The sequence below is a fragment of the Zalophus californianus genome, chromosome 3 (genome assembly GCF_009762305.2).
Source record: "Zalophus californianus isolate mZalCal1 chromosome 3, mZalCal1.pri.v2, whole genome shotgun sequence".
Lineage (NCBI taxonomy): Eukaryota > Metazoa > Chordata > Mammalia > Carnivora > Otariidae > Zalophus > Zalophus californianus.
Genome location: NC_045597.1, coordinates 145229232 through 145251366, shown reverse-complemented (window position 1 = coordinate 145251366; position 22135 = coordinate 145229232). Strand labels below are relative to the sequence as shown.

General features: G+C 33.7%; 2 protein-coding genes across 6 annotated transcripts in view; one reads left to right on the top strand and one right to left on the bottom strand.

The window, feature by feature from the left end:
• Positions 1-21802, bottom strand: part of LOC113920339 (WAS/WASL-interacting protein family member 3-like) — a 71145-nt gene extending 49343 nt beyond the window's left edge. Inside the window, exon 1 of the mRNA XM_027590659.2 lies at positions 21755-21802. Within this exon, the coding sequence (XP_027446460.1) occupies positions 21755-21802 (48 nt within the window). The remainder of the gene's footprint in view (positions 1-21754) is intronic.
• The window catches only part of NCKAP1 (NCK associated protein 1), a 99114-nt gene that overhangs the window by 48253 nt on the left and 28726 nt on the right, over positions 1-22135 (top strand). For all 5 annotated transcript variants that reach the window (XM_027588435.1, XM_027588433.1, XM_027588436.1 and 2 more), the window contains 10 exons: positions 71-167; positions 662-768; positions 1554-1686; positions 4113-4194; positions 5709-5767; positions 11811-11956; positions 13828-13960; positions 17989-18108; positions 18727-18866; positions 19702-19833. In XM_027588435.1, the coding sequence (XP_027444236.1) occupies positions 71-167; positions 662-768; positions 1554-1686; positions 4113-4194; positions 5709-5767; positions 11811-11956; positions 13828-13960; positions 17989-18108; positions 18727-18866; positions 19702-19833 (1149 nt within the window). The remainder of the gene's footprint in view (positions 1-70; positions 168-661; positions 769-1553; positions 1687-4112; positions 4195-5708; positions 5768-11810; positions 11957-13827; positions 13961-17988; positions 18109-18726; positions 18867-19701; positions 19834-22135) is intronic.

The window sequence follows — 22135 nt, the reverse complement described above, 5'->3', positions numbered from 1 at the left end:
AATGATGTTATTTAATTGCCAATAACAATTTTAGTGGAAACATAAATTATAATGATGTCTTTCCCTGTAGTGGTTCAATGCACAGAGAAAGACGCAAATTTTTAAGGTCTGCACTGAAAGAATTGGCTACTGTCCTCTCTGATCAACCGGGCTTGCTAGGTCCGAAGGTAATTGATTTAATTCTTGCTTTAACTACAGCTGTGCCATATTAAAATGAAAACTTCTGTGTGAAATTTTACTAAAATTTGATTTAATTTCTGATTTAATTTCTTAACGATAGGTGTGCCATATTAAAATTAAAAAAATACTTTCTATGGGAAATTGTACTAAAGTTTGAAATTTTACTAAAATTTTGTTTTAGTATTGGGAATGGGAAATTGTACTAAAGTTTGAAATTTTACTAAAACATATTTAACTGAGAATGAGTTTACTTACTTGACACTCATACATCACACCTTCCTCCATTTTTCTCACTTCTTACTTACACGTGTACCTTTTTTGATACTATCTCCAAGTTTTCTTTTGTGTTTTCATTTTTGTCTTTTGAACTTGATTCTGTCAGTTCTTGCCGGTGACCTTTCACTTAGAGAAAGATTATGAATAGGTTTTACTTATAATCTTGGCATGAGAATAAGCAATGTTGTTTATTTTTTTTAATTAGGCACTTTTTGTTTTTATGGCACTATCGTTTGCCCGTGATGAAATTATCTGGCTACTTCGTCATGCAGATAACATGCCAAAGAAGAGTGCAGATGACTTTATAGACAAGTAAGTTAGCAACATTTAGAAAGTTATTTTTTATTATTTTGATGTATGAGATGTGGAACTTGGGAACTTGGAGTAAATTATTTTGAAAGACCTTTTTAAGGGCTTTGCATATTTCATAATAAAGGAATATTTGTAATATATCATTAGATGATACGAATTAGAATGCAGAGTCTACTTTAGCTTAATATTAGGGCTTTTAGTGTTTCTTTCTAATACTCTAGGTGGTCATAAATTCTTCCTTGTTTTCTTGCTATAACCAGTGGTATTTCCTTTGGAATTCATTTTTTAAGATGATTTACTACACAAAAATTTAAATAAGAATCCTTATGAAGTAGAGTTGCAACCAAGTGTGTGATTTGAAATGTCTTTCTATCATTTTAGTCCACAGTTTTTGAATAGGAGTTAGATAAATGAAGCAGAGAAATCTTAGTCTTATTTTATTAAGACTTATTTTATTAAGACTACAGAGAAGGCTTATTCCTAATCCTTTAATCTTCTTTCGTTTGTGATTTTTTTTGTAATGATGTAATTTATGAGATACCCTAATTTTATTTTCATTTTGGGTTTTCCTTTATCAGCTTTTTTAGTCATAGCTGTTTTGCTGTTCTTTTATTTTTGTTTTCTATCATGGAAATATCTTTAGAAAGTAATTGACATAAAATGATATTTAGCAGTGCTTTTTCTAAGGAAAAAAACTTCTTGTAGTAATACCAAAGGCATTTTATATTTTCCTTGATAATGATGAATTTATTTTTTGAAATACTTTTCTTGAATTTTTTAAAAAGGCACATTGCTGAATTAATATTTTACATGGAAGAGCTTAGAGCACATGTAAGGAAATACGGACCTGTAATGCAGAGGTATTATGTGCAGTACCTTTCTGGCTTTGATGCTGTTGTTCTCAATGAACTTGTGCAGGTAAAAACTGTATCATGCTATTCTCTCTGTTGTTCCTTCCTTCCCTCCTTTCTAGTAACTGATTTGTTTGCTCAGTATAATCTAGTGCCAAGTGGTGGAGATACTAGTATAAGTAAGTCATTGTCATATCTTGTCAAGGGGATCATCATCTAGAGGGGAGAAAACACTTAGTTGTAGTTGAGTGTAATAGTTGTTATGCTTAATTATGTACACAGTTCAGAGTGAATGCAGGGAATAATTCTTTATTTTGGTGGTGGAGATATACAGACCAAATTATAGAGGGCCTTGCAAAAGAGGAGGATAGCCATAAATCAGATTTAACCAAGTTTTAGAGGAGGAAAATTAGAAGATAAATCTTTTGGCAAAGTATGTTAGAAGGTGACCAGATTTTTTTAAAAAAATTCATCTAGATGTCCTAATTTGATTAAATGTCCTGATTTTGTTTTCAATTTGGATTTTCCTCTGCTGATTTTTAGTCTTACTTTTTTTTGGTTTCTATAATTTCTTTACTCAGTCTTTTTCATCTTAATATAAATTTATCTTTATTCCAAATAAGCTAACTGTAAGGAAAATGTTTTTTTTTTGCTTCATTTTATAAAATCAAGATATCTAAAGACTACTAGTAAACTAACATACAAAGAACAGCATGCATTCTCTATATTTTAAAACTACTGGTTTTCCAGAGGAATAACCATACTTTGATATCCTGGTTTTTTTCAAACCTACCTAAAAAATGCGAATAAGAAAATAAAAAATTGTTCATGTAATTGTTTACCTTGAATTATATGTACACCTCATAGGTTACTATCCCGAACTGGTGTATTTTTTCCTTTATCCACTAGATGGAGCTCAGATGCTTTCTGTCTAGAATGCCCTTTAAAAATGGGAATAGAAGAGCTGATTTTATCCCTAAAATGTTATTACTTTGCTGTACTTTTATTTAAATAGTTACTACTTACCAGATAAACCAGAGGCTTTTGTGCTGTCACAATTTAAAAAATAAACCAGACTCCTGGTTTCATGTCATTTTGAAACTTGCTGTGGCTGGTTAGATATTAATTAATAAATGTTGTAGATTTATGTTACATTATATTAAAATTTTTAAGTCATTCCATCTCTTGTAGTGTCTTTTACATCAGTTGTATTTTAACAATACTAGGAAAATTAAAGTTTTATTTGTTTTTCTGGAATTACAATATTAGTAGCAGTAATACTAATATTAATTTTCAGATTTATTGATAGTACATTTTACTACGTCTATGCACAATTCTATGAGGTTGGGTATAGTTACCATATGTTGAAGAAAAAAGAATTTACATAACTTGCTCAGTATCCTAGAGTTCATGAGTAATACAGCCAGTATTTGAGTGCAGGCTTTAACTCCAGTGCCCGAGCTGTTTATACCCTCTTCTGTTGTAAAGTACATGCCTGGTGTTTTTAACCATTTACTAGGATTTAAATTTAGAACTAAGATTAACCTTTTAATATAGTTCATTGTAATAGGTGTTAAATTTTTTTATTGAGGTGAAATATACATAACATATAATTCTCTATGCTAACCATTTTTAAGTGTACAGTGTAATGAAATTATGTTCACATTGCTGTGTAGGTTTTAAAAATTATGCTATTTGTGAGCTAAGCATCCACTTTTTTAAAAAAATATCTTATTTAGCAACAACTTCAGATGTAGTTTTTAAGGTATTCAGTTTTTTAGCTGACTTAGGAATATTTTGGTCCTAATTTTGTTGAAATATAATTTACACAAAATAAAAGTCACCTGTTTTCAGTGTACTGTTTGAATTTTGACAACTGTACATCCATGTCACTACCACTATAGTCAAGACATAGAAAGTTTCTGATACTTAAAAGTTTTCTTTTCTTTCTTTTTTTTTTTTTTAAAGATTTTATTTATTTTATTTGACAGCTAGAGACACAGCGAGAGAGGGAACACAAGCAGGGGGAGTGGGAGAGGGAGAAACAGACTTCCTGCTGAGCAGGGAGCCCGATACAGGGCTCGATCCCAGGACCCTGGGACCATGACCTGAGCTGAAGGCAGACGCTTAACGACTGAGCCACCCAGGCGCCCCACTTAAAAGTTTTCTTGTGTACCTTTATAATTGATAATCTCTCTAAACCCTGGGCAACCATTCGTCTGCTTTTTGTCACTTTTGCCTTTAAAAACATTTTTTCTCATATAAATGGAATCATATACTGTATAATCTATTGTTTATGATTTCTTTCAATTAGCATAGTGTTTTTGAGATTCATCTATGTTAATGTGTGTATCATTTCATTCCTGTTTAAGGCTGAAAAATATTCCACAGTATGGATATACCAACTTGTTTATTCATCCACCACTTGATGGACCTATGAATTGTTTCCCCAGTTAGATGTTTTTAACATTATTTTTTGTTTCTTTTTTTCAGAATCTTTCTGTGTGCCCTGAAGATGAATCGATCATCATGTCCTCTTTTGTTAACACTATGACTTCCCTGAGTGTAAAACAAGGTAAGTCTTCCAAATAAAAACATATTTTCTCCTAATTAGATTTTCAAATTTGATTATTAAGGAGGGGATTTAACAGTTAATTTTTTTAGACTCATTTATTTTAGACACATTTACTCTGTTCTCTTTTGTCTTAGCTTTGTTCTCTCTGAAGCAAAAGTTGCCAAAATGGGTGTGTGATGATATTTATAAAAATAATGAGAATTATAGCTTGAAATTTCTTACTATTCAGCAGGGGGAAGAAAGGCATTTTGTAATTAAAAACAAAACAAAACAAAACATAAGTATATATATATGTGGTCCAAGCATCACCTATGACAGTAGTTGGTACCACTGATAAAATTATGTTTTAAAAAGTGCCAGGCAGTTCCATATTATCCTATTTAATTCACATGAATTTTAGAAAGCTGTTTATACTTTTATTTGGTAGATTTGGAAACTCAAGGTTTGAGAGTTAACCTCTCAGTTATTTGCCCAAGCTCTAACAGGTATTAAGTGCTAGTGTAGGGATTTTTTTAAGTACAGGTCTGACAGTCCCAATGTTAATGTTGTATACTTGACTGCCTCTTCATTATTTGAATACTTCAGTCTAACAGATTAGTATGATGTCTTAGTGTTGTAATCTTTAAGTAAAAGATATCCAAAGCCTTGAAAATTTCTGAGTAATAAATACATTTTAGTTTAATCAATCTTTATCACACTTAAGTAGTGAAACTTTTGTAAAGTTGCCTAGTGATACTTGGTTTATAAAGAGTTACTTTGAGGAGCTTCATACTGTCCAAAGCTGCTGTTTACAGGATTTCTCAAGTTCTATTCTAGCTTCTTCAAAATTGGCATGTAAGCACACTGAGAAAGTTTAGGAGAGAAAGTCTGTACTTTACACATCTCTTAGCATAACTCCCTCCTTATATCAACATCTTTAAAGGATTTGAGAATGACTTCACTGTATTAACTGTTCAGTTATATTTGTTTTTTTAAGTGTACAGTTTAATAGTGTTTAGTATATTCACATAGCTGTGCAACCAATCTCCAGAACTTTGCCATCTTGAAAATTGAAACTCCATAGCTATTAAAGAGCAACTCCTGATAACCCCTCGCCCCTGACATCTACCATTCTACTTTCTGGTTCTGTGAGTTTGACTACTCCAGGTACCTCATAAGTGGGATCATGCAGTATTTGTCTTTCTGTCACTGACTTATTTCACTAGCATAATGTCCTCAAGGTTCAGCCACACTATAGCATGTGTCAGAGTTTCCTTCCTTTTAAAGGCTGAATAATGTACCACATTTCATTCATCTATTCCTCTGTTGATAGAGATTTGGGTTGCTTCTGCCTTTTGGCTGTTGTGATTAATGCCGCTGTGAACATGGTGTACAAATACCTCTTTTAAGACTGCTTTTAATTCTTTTGTGTACATGGCCATAAGTGGAATTGTCTTAGATGTTAAATTTTAAAACTGTGATTACATATTTGTGAAACATTAATTTGCTTTGTAATATTTTTTCTGTTATTGTAGTTGAAGATGGGGAAGTATTTGATTTCAGAGGAATGAGATTAGATTGGTTTAGATTACAGGTAAGAATAACTTAATTTTCATTGTCATTCTGTTTGGGTATTGAATATTTTAGCTAACATGAAAACACTAATAAGAAAAAAAATTCATTGGTGTATACCTGTTGAAAGACTAGTTTTGTATAACTAATTATAGTTTTTACCTCATAAAAGAAATAGTTTTTTTTTAAGATATAATCAACATACAACATTTTATTAGTTTCAGGTTTACAACACAATGATCATTCATACATATTGCAACATGATCATAAGTCTAGTTAACATCCATCACCACACATAGTTAGGAATTTATTTTCTTATGAGAACTTTTAAGATCTACTTTCTTATCAACTTTGAATTATGCAATACAGTTTTACTGATATAATCATCATGCTGTACGTGACATCTCAGGACTTACTTATTTTATAACTGGAAGTCTATACTTTTTGTTACCCTCAGCCATATTGCCCAACTCTGGCTCCCCACCTCTGGCAACCAGCAGTCTGTTGTCTACTATACATTTAGTTTTAAGTTTTTGTTATTTTTAAAAATTCCACATATAAGTGAGTTCATTTGGTCTTTGACTTTCTGTGTCTGACTTAATTCACTTAGCATAATGCTTTCAGGATCCACCCGTGTTGTCACATGTGGCAGGATTACCCCATTCTTTTGTTGAATAATATTCCCGTGTGTGTGTGTGTCTGTGTCTGTGTGTGTGTGTGTGTGTGTGTGTGTGTGTATTTACACCACCATTTCTTCATCTGTTTATCCATCAGTTGCCACTTAGGCCATTTCCGTGTCTTGGCTGCTGTAAATAGTGCTGTATATGAACTTGGGTTTGTAGATAACTTTTTGAGTGAATGTTTTCATTTCCTTCAGATAAATATCTAGAAATGGAATTATTGGACCATATGGTAGTTCTAATTTTTTTGAGGAGTCTCCATACTGTTTTCTATAGTGGCTGCATCCATTTACATTCCCACCAAGAGTACATGAAGGTTCCCTTTTCTCCACATTTTTGCCTTGTGTTTTTGTTAATAGTTTTTTTAACAGAGGTGAGGTGACATCTCGTTGTGGTTTTGATTTGCATTTCCCTGATGATTAATGATGTCGAGCACCTTTTCATGTGCTTGTTAGCTATCTAGATGTGTTCTTTAGAAAAGAGCAAGAACAGGCATCCAGCTCACAGGCTGTAGTTTACTGTCCCCTGATGTAGTGCCAGAAGCTTCAGTTTTCTGAAATGCACAAATAATTGGTGTTAGACTTTAAAAGTTTTCATTTACTATATAACTCACATAAGTAGTTTTTAAGGGCTTTTAAAACTCAAGCTTAAAATCTTTGCATAACTAAATTTCATGATGAAATTTAATTGCCATGTAAGTACTTCTAGTGATTATGTGAAAACTGTGGCCTAGTTTTTTCAGTAACGGAATATTTTAAAAATATGTATTTTTTTTTAAAGATTTTATTTATTTTAGAGAGAGAGTGTGTGTGAGAAAGAGCATGAGAGGGGAGAGGGTCAGAGGGTGAAGCAGACTCCCCGCTGAGCAGGGAGCCCCATGCGGGACTCAATCCCGGGACTCCAGGAACATGACCCATGCCAAAGGCAGTTGCTTAACCAACTGAGCCACCCAGGCGCCCAAAAATATGTATATTTTAAAATAATAATAGTATGTTCTCATTATAAGATATCAGAATACCCAGAGATAAAGTAGAATATGAAAGTTTGTACTTTTCCCAATTTCATACCTCAGAAGTACTTTTAATAAGTGGTTTATATCCTTTTAGGTGTTCAAACCGTAAATGGAATTATACTGTATACACCCATGGTTCTGCAACTTAAGTTAATTTTTGTTTAGTTAAAAAGTGAAAATATAACCAATATGTGTTGGTGGAAGAGATTTTTAGATCAACCCAGTCTCAGGAAGGACTCCTAGGAAGAGCATACTTTTCTTGCAGTCTGCTTAGTTCCCTGAGGTAATTTTGCTCTTAGGTTCTTTCCTTCCAAACTCAAAATGCATAGGCATTTTTCTCGCTCTTGTTCTTTGTTCTGTGGTTGTGTACTTTTGGAGATGATTTTATAAATGAAGCCACAAGTAGGTAACTTGCCTGAGGTTGCAGAGTTGGTTAATGGGAAATCAGGGAAGAACACTTAAAACATCACCACCCCAAAATACTAAATATGTATATATAATGGGTTGTTTTCTTCCTATTAAAAATAAAATTTAGAAATTAACATTTATTTTTACAAAAGTTGTGAAACAACATAGAAGTAGAGCATATAAAAATAAAAATAAAAGTGAAATTGCTCTGCCACAGGATATACACATTTAAAATTTGAAAGTCACTCATTGTCAAAAAGCTTGAACTATTTGTCTCCTGCTGTCAGTTTGTGAGAGTGCCTAAATCAACATTTGGGTTCATAAAATTTTAGAGATTTAGATATATTTCAAATTTACCCTTATTAAATACTTTCAGGATTAGTAACTTACTCATTTGAAGGATTCACTTGAGAATTTAGCTGTATTTAGTCATATGGCAGAATATTAAAGCATTTGTATAGCATTAAGAATGTAGAACTGATATATCCCTCTGTAAGTTTTTTCTAAATTTTTATGAGATAATTATAAGAATATCACCTGCTATCTGATTCTTTCATGTGTTCTATTCTTGCTTTTATTAGTTTGCTAGGGCTGCCATAGCAGAGTACTAAAGCTGATAGCTTAAACAACAGAAACTTATTATTTTATAGTTCTGGAGGCTAGAAGTCCTAAATCAGGGTGTCAGCTGGGTTGATTCCTTCTGAGGGCTATGAGGGGAAATCTGTTCCAGGCTTTTTTTCCTAGCTTCTGGTGATTTGCTGGCAATCTTTGATGTGTTTTGGCTTGTAGATGAGTCACTCTAATGGCATTGTCCCTGTCTCTCTTCATACAATCTTCTGTGCATATCTCTGTGTCCAAATTTTTCCTTTTTTATAAGGATTTCCATCATATTGGGTTAGGGTCTACTCTAATGACCTCATTTTTAATTTGATTGCCTCTGTAAAGACCCTGTTTCCAAATAAAGTCACATTCTGAGATACTGGGTACTATGACTTCAACATATTTTTTTGTGGACACAGTTTAACCCATAACATTGCTCATAATCATGACTGAGACATACAGTCACTTTCAACTGTAATAACTCTTAAATTTTTAGTGACAGTGGGGCAGAGCATACTGAGGAAGAAAACATGGGACATACAGCTAAGCCAGAGAAGTCTTGTCTGGAAAGGGTAGAAGTGCAAGGTGTGAGGCAGTAGCCAGAATCCAGAACATTAGCATAGGGGATAAAGAACAGGTCAACAGTGAAGGTTCCACACCTACAGACTAGACCATAGGATACAGGAGATAAAATATTGAGTAGTATTATATAATCTATAGAGAAGTACAGATCCTCTTTTAAGGATGTTATAAATCTGGCTGTGGAGACAGGCATTAAAGATAATGAAAAATTAAATAGCAGTTGAAAATTTAAAAGATTAACTTAAAAGATGCCACTGATAAAATATGATTATAAATTATAGTTTTCTTAGAAGGGAGAAAGCTTTTTTCAAGTTGGAATTGCTAATAATGATTTTATAGAGAAAGTATCATTTTGCCCAGACATTGAAAGATGGGTAGAAATTGAATAGGAAAATAGCTTACACAGGAAAAGGGCAAACAGTGGGCAAAGGGCAAGTAAAGAGACTTTTTAGTGTTAAATATTACTACAAGAAGGAACAAATCTTCACAAGAGAGATGAATGATCTGACCTATCAGTGGTCAGATAGAGGGATAAGAGTTCAGTATAAACACGGGGCCCGACAGAGGTGTACAGTTCTCTAGATATCAGAATTCTTGAGAGCAGGGCCAGAAGGATAAGCCTTTGGGAGAATTTTATAATTGCTTTATGCCTCCATTGGAGTCCTATCCAATTTGATCCTAAGATCATTGGTCTTTTATAGGTCATATTCTTCTTTTTCCTAATCTTTAAAGAAGAATTCCTTCTCCATGTATTTGTCATTTTTTTCCTACTTCCTAAGGCATCTTGTTTACTTATGTATTCTGGTAGTCTCTTAATCATCTTTGGTCACTTTTATTTATCTTCTTCCTTTCTGTCATCAGATTTACTTGGGTTGTTCTTATCTTATACTTTTATTTAAACCTGTTTTTTTTTTATAACCGGTTTCTTTTCATTGTTGTTAAATATTTCAGATGAGTCTTCTAAATTAAATCATCTCATTTTGTCACCATCCATTTCATCTGAAATTATTTCCACAGTGATATTTTAATTCAGAAATTTTGAAATGGGGGTCAGTTAGTGGAAGTCTTTATTGAGTTCCTGGCCACAAACGTGGTTCCTCTTTATACTCTAAAGCTGATTAAAAATAAATTAAACTTCAGTTAGACTTAGTTTGTAAAATATATCTGGAGTATACCTTGCCATCAGAATATTGCCGTCATTATTCTTCATTAATTCAAAACAACAAAATACAAAACTGTTTTCTCTGTGGTGTTTCTGTGTTAGTGAATGGTAACCATCCATGTTGTGGCCCCTTGCCATTGTAGGGGCTGAGATTCCATTTTTATCCAATTTACAAGGAAATAATTCTTTAGTCTCTACTGTTTTGTGAAAACTGGCAGAAGACATATGGGGCTCCTGCATCAGAGACAAAGGACTTAATTATTCATTGCACAGGAGGCAGCATGAGCATGAACATATATGTTTCATTTTTTCTCTTGCTTCCATGACCCATGGTGGCAGGCCCAGAGGAACCCAGATGAATGCTATGTATGCGGTAGGTTTGTACTGCAGCTAAGGAGCACTGAATTTGTTGAACCCTCCATCGTATCAACAGTAAGAATTCTGGCTCTTTGATCCAGAGGTAGATATTGCCTCATTTCCTCAAGTTTGGTAGCTGCAAATACAACCCTGAGAAATGGCCTGAGTAATGAGTGCTCTGGGCCTTGAATTCTTGGCATATTGAAGATGTGTAGGCACACATGGGATCCATGAAGGAGTATCCCCCAAAACCAGAATCCTGGCCATCACTCATAATTTTTCTGTTGCCCATCTATCTAATCATTTCCCAGATGAAACTCTTGAACTACCACCGTTGTAGACGAGACCATCATAATCCTGTCTGGATTATTGCCACCACTGCCTCCTAACAGATTCTGCCTCGTATTCCCTTTCTGTCTACCTTTCCCCAGTTCCCTCCTCCACATAGAATAATCTTTCTAAAACAATAATTGGCCACTGCACAGAACCTTTGGTTCGCCAAAAGATTTAAATTCTTTAACGTGGTATATAGGGGTCTGCATGATCTAGTTGAATCTCTTCTTGCACCATTTTCTTTCCTCGCTTTTCACTTTACTGTAGCCATAGTGAACAGTATTTATTCTGTAGACACTCCATTTATTCTTGTTCTGTGCCTTTCTGGAATGCCTACTCTCCATGGACAGGTTTCTGCTCTCTGATTTGGTACCCTTATAGTAGAATTTCTTTCCCTTTAAACCTATCCTGATGGTTTTAGTTAAGTTCTATCACCCTGTTGGTCAAGCTACACTAATTTTTACTATCTTCAGTTCTTTCTAGAATTCATCATTAGTACAGTATGTTTTAATTACTATAAAACCTCAGTGAGTGAACATGTACAATACTTACGTTCATCTGAGTGTTTCCCATGTATTTTTTCCCTCAAACTAGATGGAAAATTTCTTTTGGTAGAGCTAACTTGACAGTTCACTGTTTTATACTTTTAATATTGTAATTTCAGTTCCTTTGGGGTTCTAGATGAATGACCCATATATTAGATTTTGTTTTATTGGCAGTAGTATTTCAGTTTATTTATTTAAAGAATTTTTTGATAGGAATTTCAAGTTTGGGTCACTATTGACAACTTTAAGAACGTGATGTCACTGATACAGTGTCAGAATAAATATTTAAAAATTTTCAATAATGGGTATTTTTTTTCCCCCAGCAGAATGTCAAGGCTAAAATCATCAGTCTTTGCTTAAACTACCTTTGTTTTTTACTTTCGCAGGCATACACTAGTGTTTCTAAGGCTTCACTTGGCCTTGCAGATCACAGAGAACTTGGAAAGATGATGAATACAATAATTTTTCATACAAAGATGGTAGATTCCTTGGTGGAAATGTTGGTGGAAACATCAGATCTCTCCATATTTTGGTATGTGGTAATTTTTTTTAAATCAGAAATTAAAATTTTTAGTATCCAAAGATCTCTTTGTTGATCGTTTTTATGATAGTGTCATCCTTGAGACCATTGAGTAATAGACTCTTATGAATAAAGGGAATAGGGGTGCCTGGCTGGCTCCGTCCGTGGAGCATGTGACTCTTGATCTCCATGTGGGTTTGAGCCCCACGTTGGATGTAGAGATTACCTAAAAATAAATCTTTAAAAATAAATAAATAAATGGAATAGTTGACAACTTGCTAACAAAAGTAAGTCTACCAAGTAGGGATCATGTCTTTTTTGTTTTTTTTTTTTTAATTCTTTATAAGAGCAACTCGTACTGTTGTGAATTTATTTTTATACTTTTTTTTGAGGAGGTAAAAAACAGTCTCTTCAGATTGCCTTAAGACCGTCTTTCACATCATTAGATAAAGGAAAAAAAGTTGTGAATCAGGGTCAAGTAGAGCAAATGTTGGAAATTATATAACAAGTAATTTCACTTTGCAGTAATTAGATATTAATATTATGATGATGTGGTGACTACTCCCTCCATTGTGTTCTGTTTTCCTTTGCTCCTATCATAGCCTCTTTAGTTATTTTCTTTCCTCTCTTACTCCCCATATAATATCGTCCTTGAAGGAAGGTCAGGCTTTTGTTCTTTTAGTGTCTAACATAGTAGGTACTTAATAAATGTTTGAATGAATAAATGAACTTGATTGTGATCAGACTAATAAACAGTGGGACCAGGTTTCATACATAAATATTCTGGCTCCAAAGCTCTGCAGTATCAACTCTGTATCTGCTTCTTGGCTTTTTTTACGGTATAGAAACTGATCGGAGTAACCTAGTATGTCCCTTTATTTCTACAGTGCTGAGATAATCTCAGTGGGTAGTGATAGTAGTTTCTGTGTATTGAAAAGTATTATTATGAATAGCTTCTCATTGTTTTTATTTTGGAAGATACCCCAGTCCACAGATTTGGGTAGTTTGTTAGGATAGCTTTAATTAGCAGTATTGCACAAGAAATCCAAATCACCAAACAGGGAAGGCATGAGAGGTTTCTTATAGAAACTCCTGAAACACAATATATCACTGAAAAACAATATATCACATGTCAAATTTGCAAGAATTTTAAGATTATTTGGAATCCTATACTATTGTCTGACTTGGAAAGAAAATGGAACATTTTATGTTTGCATATATTTGAGCTACAGAAAGGTTCCTATTGGTAAAAGAAGGCTACTGTGATTAAAAAGTCCTCTTCCCTTTCCTTGGAAATATGAATACTTTTAATAATGTTTAAAATGTGTGATTTTCAGTCATATGTAAGTAATTTTTATCCATTTTTTTCTCATCACATTCTTATTTTGCCTGTTACATCCAAAATAAAGACATGTTTACTACTTCTGGTTGTCTTGCCATTCCAAGATGTACTATATTTTATTGACTCATATTCTTTTATGTTTAATATCTCCTAAATCGGGAAGTAATTTAAAATTGATGGTGCATCATTGTTTAATTGACAGTGTTTTTCTTTCTTAGTGGTACATAAAATAGTGGTGGTTCTTACAATTGGTAGTGACTTGCCTTTGATAAAAGTAGGTAGTGTGAGATTTGAATGTCATATATTCATATGCCATAGATATGGTTTATTTTTTTGTGTAAATTTTTTATTTTAAAACTTGTTACTGTTACACAAATAATATTTTTATTACTCTGTAACTGTTGGTGTATAAAACATACTCTTTGGAAAAATACACTTCGGTTGATAACTTTCATTCACTGGAATCAAATTAAGTATTGTATCATAAAATTTTTAACTATAAAAAGGGTGATTCTAATTTTTAATTTGTTTCCTTATATAGTTTTTATAGTCGTGCTTTTGAGAAGATGTTTCAGCAGTGTTTGGAGTTACCCTCTCAGTCAAGATACTCAATTGCATTTCCACTACTTTGCACTCATTTTATGAGTTGCACACATGAACTGTGTCCAGAAGAGGTAATTTCAGGGTAGTACTGTGATTTATATTTATATGCAGAATACACTGGACCAAACATGTAGTTGGCTAGATTTCACAAAGTCACAATTACCTAATCTAGCTTCTTACCTAATTTCTCTCTATGCAGAATCAGAACAATGTTTGAATAGGTTAAAATAGATATAATGTTTATTTGCATGGATGGATAAATGCACATACATATTTTTAAGAACATATTATAAAGTCACTTGGAATTACATTTATTAAATGGTGGGTCAGGTATTCATATTTATGGTAAAGTTACAGTAATTGATTTTTTATGCTTTTTCTCTTAAACTATTATTGAAAAGAGTTGAAAATTGAATGTACAGATTACTGACTGTAAACATAAACATGTCAAAGAGGAATTTCATTGACTTGTTAGTATGATGTAGTAAACAAAATTAACATTATTAGTATTTGTAAGATACATACAGGCACACATACTTATTAAATAATTGAACTACTCAGTAGTTTTATCAATAGTAAGTATCAAAAATGTACTCAGTATTTCTTCTAATCTTTAAAGAAGAAATGCCACTTTGTAAGCATGGTAAGACTATATGTTAAAATTTAAATGGTCTATTTCTTTTTTTTTAATTTTTTTTTAAATGTTTTACTTATTTATTCATGAGAGTCAGAGAGAGAGAGAGAGAGGCAGAGGCAGAGGGAGAAGCAGGCTCCCTGCCTAGAAGGGAGCCCGATGCGGGACTCGATCCCAGGACCCTGGGATCATGACCTGAGCCAAAGGCAGACGCTTAACCATCTGAGCCACCCAGGTGCCCTTAAATGGTCTATTTCTTTTTTTTTTTTTAAGATTTTATTTATTTATTTGACAGAGAGAGAGACACAGAGAGAGAGAGGGAACACAAGCAGGGGGAGTGGGAGAGGGAGAAGCAGGCTCCCCGCTGAGCAAGGAGCCTGACGTGGGGCTCGATCCCAGGACCCTGGGATCATGACCTGAGCCGAAGGCAGACGCTTAACTGACTGAGCCACCCAGGCGCCCTAAATGGTCTATTTCTCAACTTAGTGTTGAATCCCTTTACTTAGAACTACAGAACTTGGAGAAAAGAAACTAATAGCAGTAGCATTATTAATGTCTTTAAGCATTAGGTAACATCTGTTGCAGATTGTATTCCAGCAGTACATTCATTGTAAGGGGACCCTGAGACAGAGGTTAGCCTGCAGGAAATTTAGTAAGGACTGCTTTTAGGATTATTACCTGCGAGGATATCAGCACCACCAAATTTAATGCTTTTATAGAGTTTTTAGATACAATAAATTTTATCCTCAAGCTTTATACCTAAGATATACTATTAATTTTTTCCTCATAATCATCCTTCCCATTAAATTACCCATGAAGTCCTCTTAATTTTATTTGTTTGGTTTCATTTCGTGAATCTGTCTTCTACTTTCCATTTCCTTTGTCACTCTTGTAGCTCAAATTTGTAATACTCTTCATATGTACTCCTAAATAGTTTTCCTACCTTCAGTATTTCTGCCTTTAAGACCATCTAATACAGTGCCATCAGTGTGTCTCTTTCCTTCTTGAAGAATCCTCATTGATTGTCTCTTGCATATGGAAAAAGTAAAAATTTCTCATCCAGGCATTTAAATCTTCCAACAATTTGCACTCTGCTCCCGTTCCTTTTTTTTAAAAAAAATGTGATTAAAAGGACGCCTGGGTGGTTCATTTCATTAAGCGACTGCCTTCAGCTCAGGTCATGATCCCAGGGTCCTGGGATTGAGCCCCACATTGGGCTCCCTGCTCAGCGGGGAGTCTGCTTCTCCCTCTCCCACTCCCCCTGCTTGTGTTTCCTCTCTCTCTGTGTCTCTCTCTGTCAAATAAATAAATAAAATCTTTAAAACAAACCCCTGTGATTAAAATCTATCTATACGTAATATATGTATGTTATATATATGACATAAAAATGTGCCATTTAAATTATTTTTAAGTGTTCAGTGGCATTAATTACTTTCACAGTGTTGTGCAACCACCACTACTATCCATTTTCAAAACTTCTGTCATCCCAAGCGGAAACTTTATAATCATTAAGTAGTAATTTCTCATCCCTCCAAACTCTTGGTATCCTCTAGTCTATTTTCTGTCTCTAAAAATTTAGACATTCGAGGTGGTTTATATAGGTGGAACCATGTAGTGTTTGTCTTTTTGTGTCTGGCTTATTTCACCTAGCATATTTCTGATGTCTCCCAGATTTTTATCTCCACTCCAGACCTTTCAGATCTAGATTTTCTGGGTATTCTGCTCCAGTTCAGGTGCTTTTAGCCATCTGAAATGTAACATATCCAGAATAGAACTGTTGCTTCTCTGCATGTTACCCCACCACCATCCTTTGAAGTCTTTTCTGCCTTTTGGCTTCATATGTATCCAAACTCTTACCACTTCTCATCATTGTCAAAGCCACATCTTTTTTCCTGCATTATCATTGTAGTCTCCTAAGTAGTCTCTCTGCTTCTGGCATTGTTCTCCTAAAATCTGTTCTCAGTACTATATATAGCCCAAGGCTGAGGCAGATCATGGAGAGGCTTTAGTTTTGTTTTTCATCCAGTCTCAGCATTTCTGAACCATTGTAGAGGAGTAATGGTACCAGATTTGTATTTTAAATAAGTCTAGTACATTTGAAGAAGTACTAATTTTTGTTTTGTTTTCAGAAATAAGTGATAGCAAGGGACATGTTTCATCTTTCAGGAATCAGAATTTGGTTAAATAAAACCCTAAATGTTTATAATTTGAAATATTTCCTCAAGTAAAGTGAACCAGTATTTAATTGTATCTGGCCTGGAGATTCCTTTTGGTTTGGCTTCCTCTTAAAGTTTTCAAGGGCATTTAGAATAAAATACATTAAAGTATCATGATAGATCTAGGAACAGTTACTTTAGGTGTTTAAGTATTTTTATATTCTTGTATATTACATTTATTTTAGCAGCATAGAAATACCATATGTAAACTGTATATTTGTTACATAATTATGGAAGATCTGGTAAGGTAAACTTTCAAAAATTTATCTCTGTAAAGTATTATTAATGTGTAGTGCAAAATTTTATAGCATTATATACTCAACATTCTAGTTACTATTGACAAGAAAAACCTATTAAATTATTGATAGCCACCAAAACTAAAAAGATACAGAATTCTATAGAGATGGATGGATTTGAGTGAGTGTATGTCTACATATACATATCTAATCTCCTAAAAATTAAATATAATGTGTCGTTCCCCCCCCCATTGTGTTCAGGAAAGTTTGATTTTAGGGAGTTAAATGCCTTGTGAATTTCTTTGTTTTACTGACCTGATTTCTGACAATTTAAATTAAATATTTAAGCTTTTCTGGGGCGCCTGAGTGGCTCAGTCATTAAGTGTCTGCCTTCAACTCAGGTCATGATCCCAGGGTCCTGGGATTGAGCCCTGCATCAGGCTCTCTGCTCAGCGGGAAGCCTGCTTCTCCCTCTCACACTCCCCCTGTTTGTGTTCCCTTTCTCGCTGTCTCTCTCTCTGTCAAATAAATAAAATCTTAAAAAAAAAATATTTGTTTTTCTGTTTATAAGATCTTTATATATATATGTATATATAGTATATATGTGTGTGTGTGTATATATACATACACACATACATATCAGTTAAGATTAGAAAACATTACTCTAAATGTGTTCTTTCACATCCTCTGATTGGTAGTTTAGTATTTAAGATCCGGATGTAGGACCTTGCGAAAATTGAAATTAAGTTAATAGTTTTTCATATTGAAATACAGGTACTCTAAGATCCCTACAATCATACTTTACTTGCATAATCACCAAATACTTTGTCAACTGTGTAAATACAGTATGGTAGTTAGTTCCAAGAGATAAAAGTGATCTAGAACATTCCCTACCCCCACTCTTCCGTGTACAATAGACTTTAACTTTATTTTCCATGTTTATTTAGAAGTATTTTAGTTCAAACTACTTTCTTATAACTTTTATTATTGTTGTTACTATTCTGCTTTGACAGCGACATCATATTGGAGATCGCAGTCTTTCCTTATGTAATATGTTCTTGGATGAAATGGCCAAACAAGCTCGAAATCTCATCACTGATATTTGCACAGAACAGTGTACTCTTAGTGACCAGGTAATAATTCACATGTTTCCTTACAGACAGGAAGTTTGTGTATGAAGTCAAGAAAATGAACTGTTAGCCATTTTTTTTTAATTTTCTGTCCTTTTTGTTAAACTCTTAGTAAATCTCATTACCTCTTCTTATAAAACTCCATTTTTAGGTTTTTAAAAATTTGCCACTGTCTTTAGGATTACTTACTGCTTAAAATCCATCCTGTAGCTTGGCATTCGAATCCCTTCCTCATAGCTCAAACTGTCTACTTCACCCTGCTGCACTTGATGCTTTACCATCTAGTAGTTCTCACTAAATTCTGAACTTTTCCTTCCAGTAAAATGTTCTCATTCTTTGCTTGCCTAGTCTGTTTTTACTTATCCTTTAAACTTTTGCTTTGGTAATAACTTCCTCTATGAAGTTTTCTTCACACAAGATTTACCTATTTCTCTTTTCTACCAAGCTGTGTGAGCTCCCCGAACTAGCTAGCTAGGTAAACTGCATCTCACTTATACCTCTGTTCTTAGTGCTAGATGGTATTTGCTGCATTGTCTGGATTCAGCTAAGGTTTGCTTAAATAGTTAATGTTTTTTCAAAATAATTGATGTAATGTAAGATTTCATTTCTTTTTACATTTAGTTGCTACCGAAGCATTGTGCCAAAACCATTAGTCAAGCAGTGAATAAGAAGTCAAAAAAACAGACTGGTAAGAAAGGGGAACCTGAAAGGGAAAAACCAGGAGTTGAGAGTATGAGGAAAAACAGGCTGGTAGTGACCAAGTAAGTCATCCATTTTTATTATATCTTTTTGTTATAGGTAGAACTTTTTCATTTTTTTGTATGGCATTAGTACTGAGGGAATGCTAGTAATTATAAATCCTTCATTTCTTAGTCATTTATTATAACTATTTTACTTCTGTAAATGTGAATAGTTAGTGCTTATTTCCAAAATACAGATTTTGGATTTTTGAAGAAAATTCATGTAATAGGTAATATTTGTCTTTATATACTGAATACTGAAGGCCAAGAATCTGTCTAAAAATTTGGAGGGGTACACTATATAAGCAATCCATAGTTTTCCATTTATTTAAAATCAGATAGCCTGAGACTTTATTTTGGCATGTGTTATATTAGAACATATATCATTTTTAAAGTGGGTATATCAGACTAGATATTATTAAGGATTGTGTGTTTGGAGGGTAGGCATTGGTGGGCAATAATGCATGAACATTGTTTAAAATAAATTTTCTACTTACTTGCTTTTTTTATGTTGAGCAAGCTATTTGCTCTTTTGTAGACAACTTTCTTCCTCCAATACAGAAAGTACAGCAAGATTTGGAAATGATTGTCTTTATGAGCATGTAATAGGCTCTTACTTGTATACTAAATCAGTATAGTCATTATCATCTGAATGGAGAAACAAATGAGTGTTACTGTCTTTAGAAAACTGCTCTCATGTTAGTAATACCCTTAAAGATTTTGAACTTGTCAGTTTAAGAAAGAAAAATACCGAATTCTGCAATTATTATCCCCAAATAAGGTCTGATATGTTTATAAAAGTAATTTTGTATTGCTATGATGAACATTTTATTTACTGTTTATTAATATTTTTCAGCCTTGATAAATTGCACACTGCACTTTCTGAGTTGTGTTTCTCTATAAATTACGTACCAAACATGGTGGTTTGGGAACATACCTTTACCCCACGAGAATATTTGACTTCTCATCTGGAAATCCGCTTTACTAAGTAAGAAAGAATATAAACTATTTTTGTTGGTTCAGTTAATGAGTTTGTTATGTTCTTCATATCCATACAGTGTTTACTTTTATGAGGAAAAGTATTAGTAGAACTGATACAGTATTGAGAATAATGAATGGGGAAGCATAGAGAATAGTGAACTGGCAATTAACTTAAATTACCCAGATTCTTGTCCCATACTTGTTATTAACTACTGTCGTAACACTGGACAAGCCAGTTAATCTCTGTGAGCCTTAGGTTCCTTATAAGCAAAATGGGAAGATTGGAGCAAATCAGTGTATTTCACCTGACAGGTAGCAACCAAATAGGGTCATGAAATCAGTGTAGAAGGTTGTAGTCAGCATTTAAAAAAAGAAAGAAGAGGCAGGGAAGGAAAAGAAACAGGGAAGAACAGAAAAAATCCGTGCACTGCATGTAGTGAGTATAAATACTGCTTCATGAAACTCTTCACTTATACATATGTGTGTATGCCAGATACAGATCTTTTAGTTGGTTACAGTTAAATGTTTGAAAACATCAGAACTAGTGAATTCTTATCTTTTCTGAATTCAAATATATGCTCTTAAGCCAGTAGAATTCTAGACTCTTGAGACATTCCTAATTAGAGTGTTATAAGTCTTATATATGTTTCTTGAAATCATATTACATGTGATATCAGAAACCTTTCAATTTTATAAATGTTGCTTCAACCTTTTTTCTAAAGTTACACACTTATTTATTAAAGAAAATATAGATTGATTTGAGAAGTTTTTCTTGGAAGGCCTTAGAGCAATTTATAAAACAAAATTTAGCCAAGGATTTTTCAAAGTTTTATAGTCATTAACAAGTAGTATTTGTACCATATGCTTGACATTGTGTTAATTACCGTAAGTAGTAATGAAATAGTATAAAGTTCAGAGCTACAGTTTGTGAGAAGACTACAACAGTTAGAGAACAAAATAGGAGAATATATAAGTGGGCACTAAATTGTGTGTTAAATCATCAGTTGCCTAGTCAGGTGTTAAACAAAGACTGTCTTTTGCTTTCCTTTAGTAAGGCAGGCATCCTGACAGTGAAACCCAGTGTAGTATTTAGACCAGAGGGATATTATGCACTCTGGTATTTATTATTCTCAACTCGGTGGGGGTTGTTAGAGTGGTGGGCGGAAGATAGGGTTCACTTTACAGCTCCCTTGTTTTCCTTCTGTACATAGTCTGGTCTATTAATCCATAGAGAAACAGATGTTCTTTTGAGAAAACATCTACTTAGTTATCAGGATCAAGGCAAGGCTGTAAACTTCTTTACCTGGGAAAGATTTTTATGCCAAAACAAATAGCTTGTATTAGTTGGTTGATTTTTGCTGATCACTTGAGCACAATCTTAGGACTTTAGGGGTTATATACAAAGATAGCAGTTATTGCCTTGAGTGGGTCTTCTGGGATTGTTTCTATTGATGGGGTTTATCGTCTTTAAAGATTTATCCTTACAAATACAAGTTTAAGATCTTTACAAATCTAATGCTTAGGGGGTTTTAAAGATGGTAAAATGGGGTGGCCAGTGTAGGAAAATTTCAGGTAGGAAAGTATTTTCAAAATTTGTGTTTCCTCCTAGGCTTATAGTTTATTGGTATATAAACATAACAGATCTGTGTTTTATGTGCTGCAAATAATTAAAAAACAATAAAGTTTTTGTTTGTTGCCTTGTTTTGACTGTCATGCATTTTGTTGAGTGGCAGCACTGTCAGGCAGATGTGGGCTCAAACCCTAGATCTACTACTTCCAGACAGAGTGAACTTAATCAGTTTACTTGAGTTCTGAGCCTTAGTTTTTTGTTTTTTTAATCTGTGAAATGGTGGTGATAATAACTACATCATAGGGTTTTTAAATAAGAGGATGATCAGTATAAAGCCAAAAAAAAAAAAAAAACTTACCGGCACGTAATAGCCAGGTGAATTTGAGCTATGGATTAGATAGTCCATTGTACTTGCTACAGACGGTTTATCCTGTTAAAGGAATTTTTTTTTAAATTTTATTTATTTATTTACTTTAAAGATTTTATTTATTTGACAGAGAGAGACACAGTGAGAGACGGAACACAAGCAGGGGGAGTGGGAGAGGGAGAAGCAGGCTTCCCACTGAGCAGGGAGCCCGATGCGGGGCTCAATCCCAGGACCTTGGGACCATGACCTGAGCCGAAGGCAGACGCTTAATGACTGAGCCACCCAGGCGCCCCTAAAGGAATTTTTAAAACCATCTTTATTGTTAAATCATTTTTAATATTGAATTAGAATTTTTTAATCATATTTAATCAT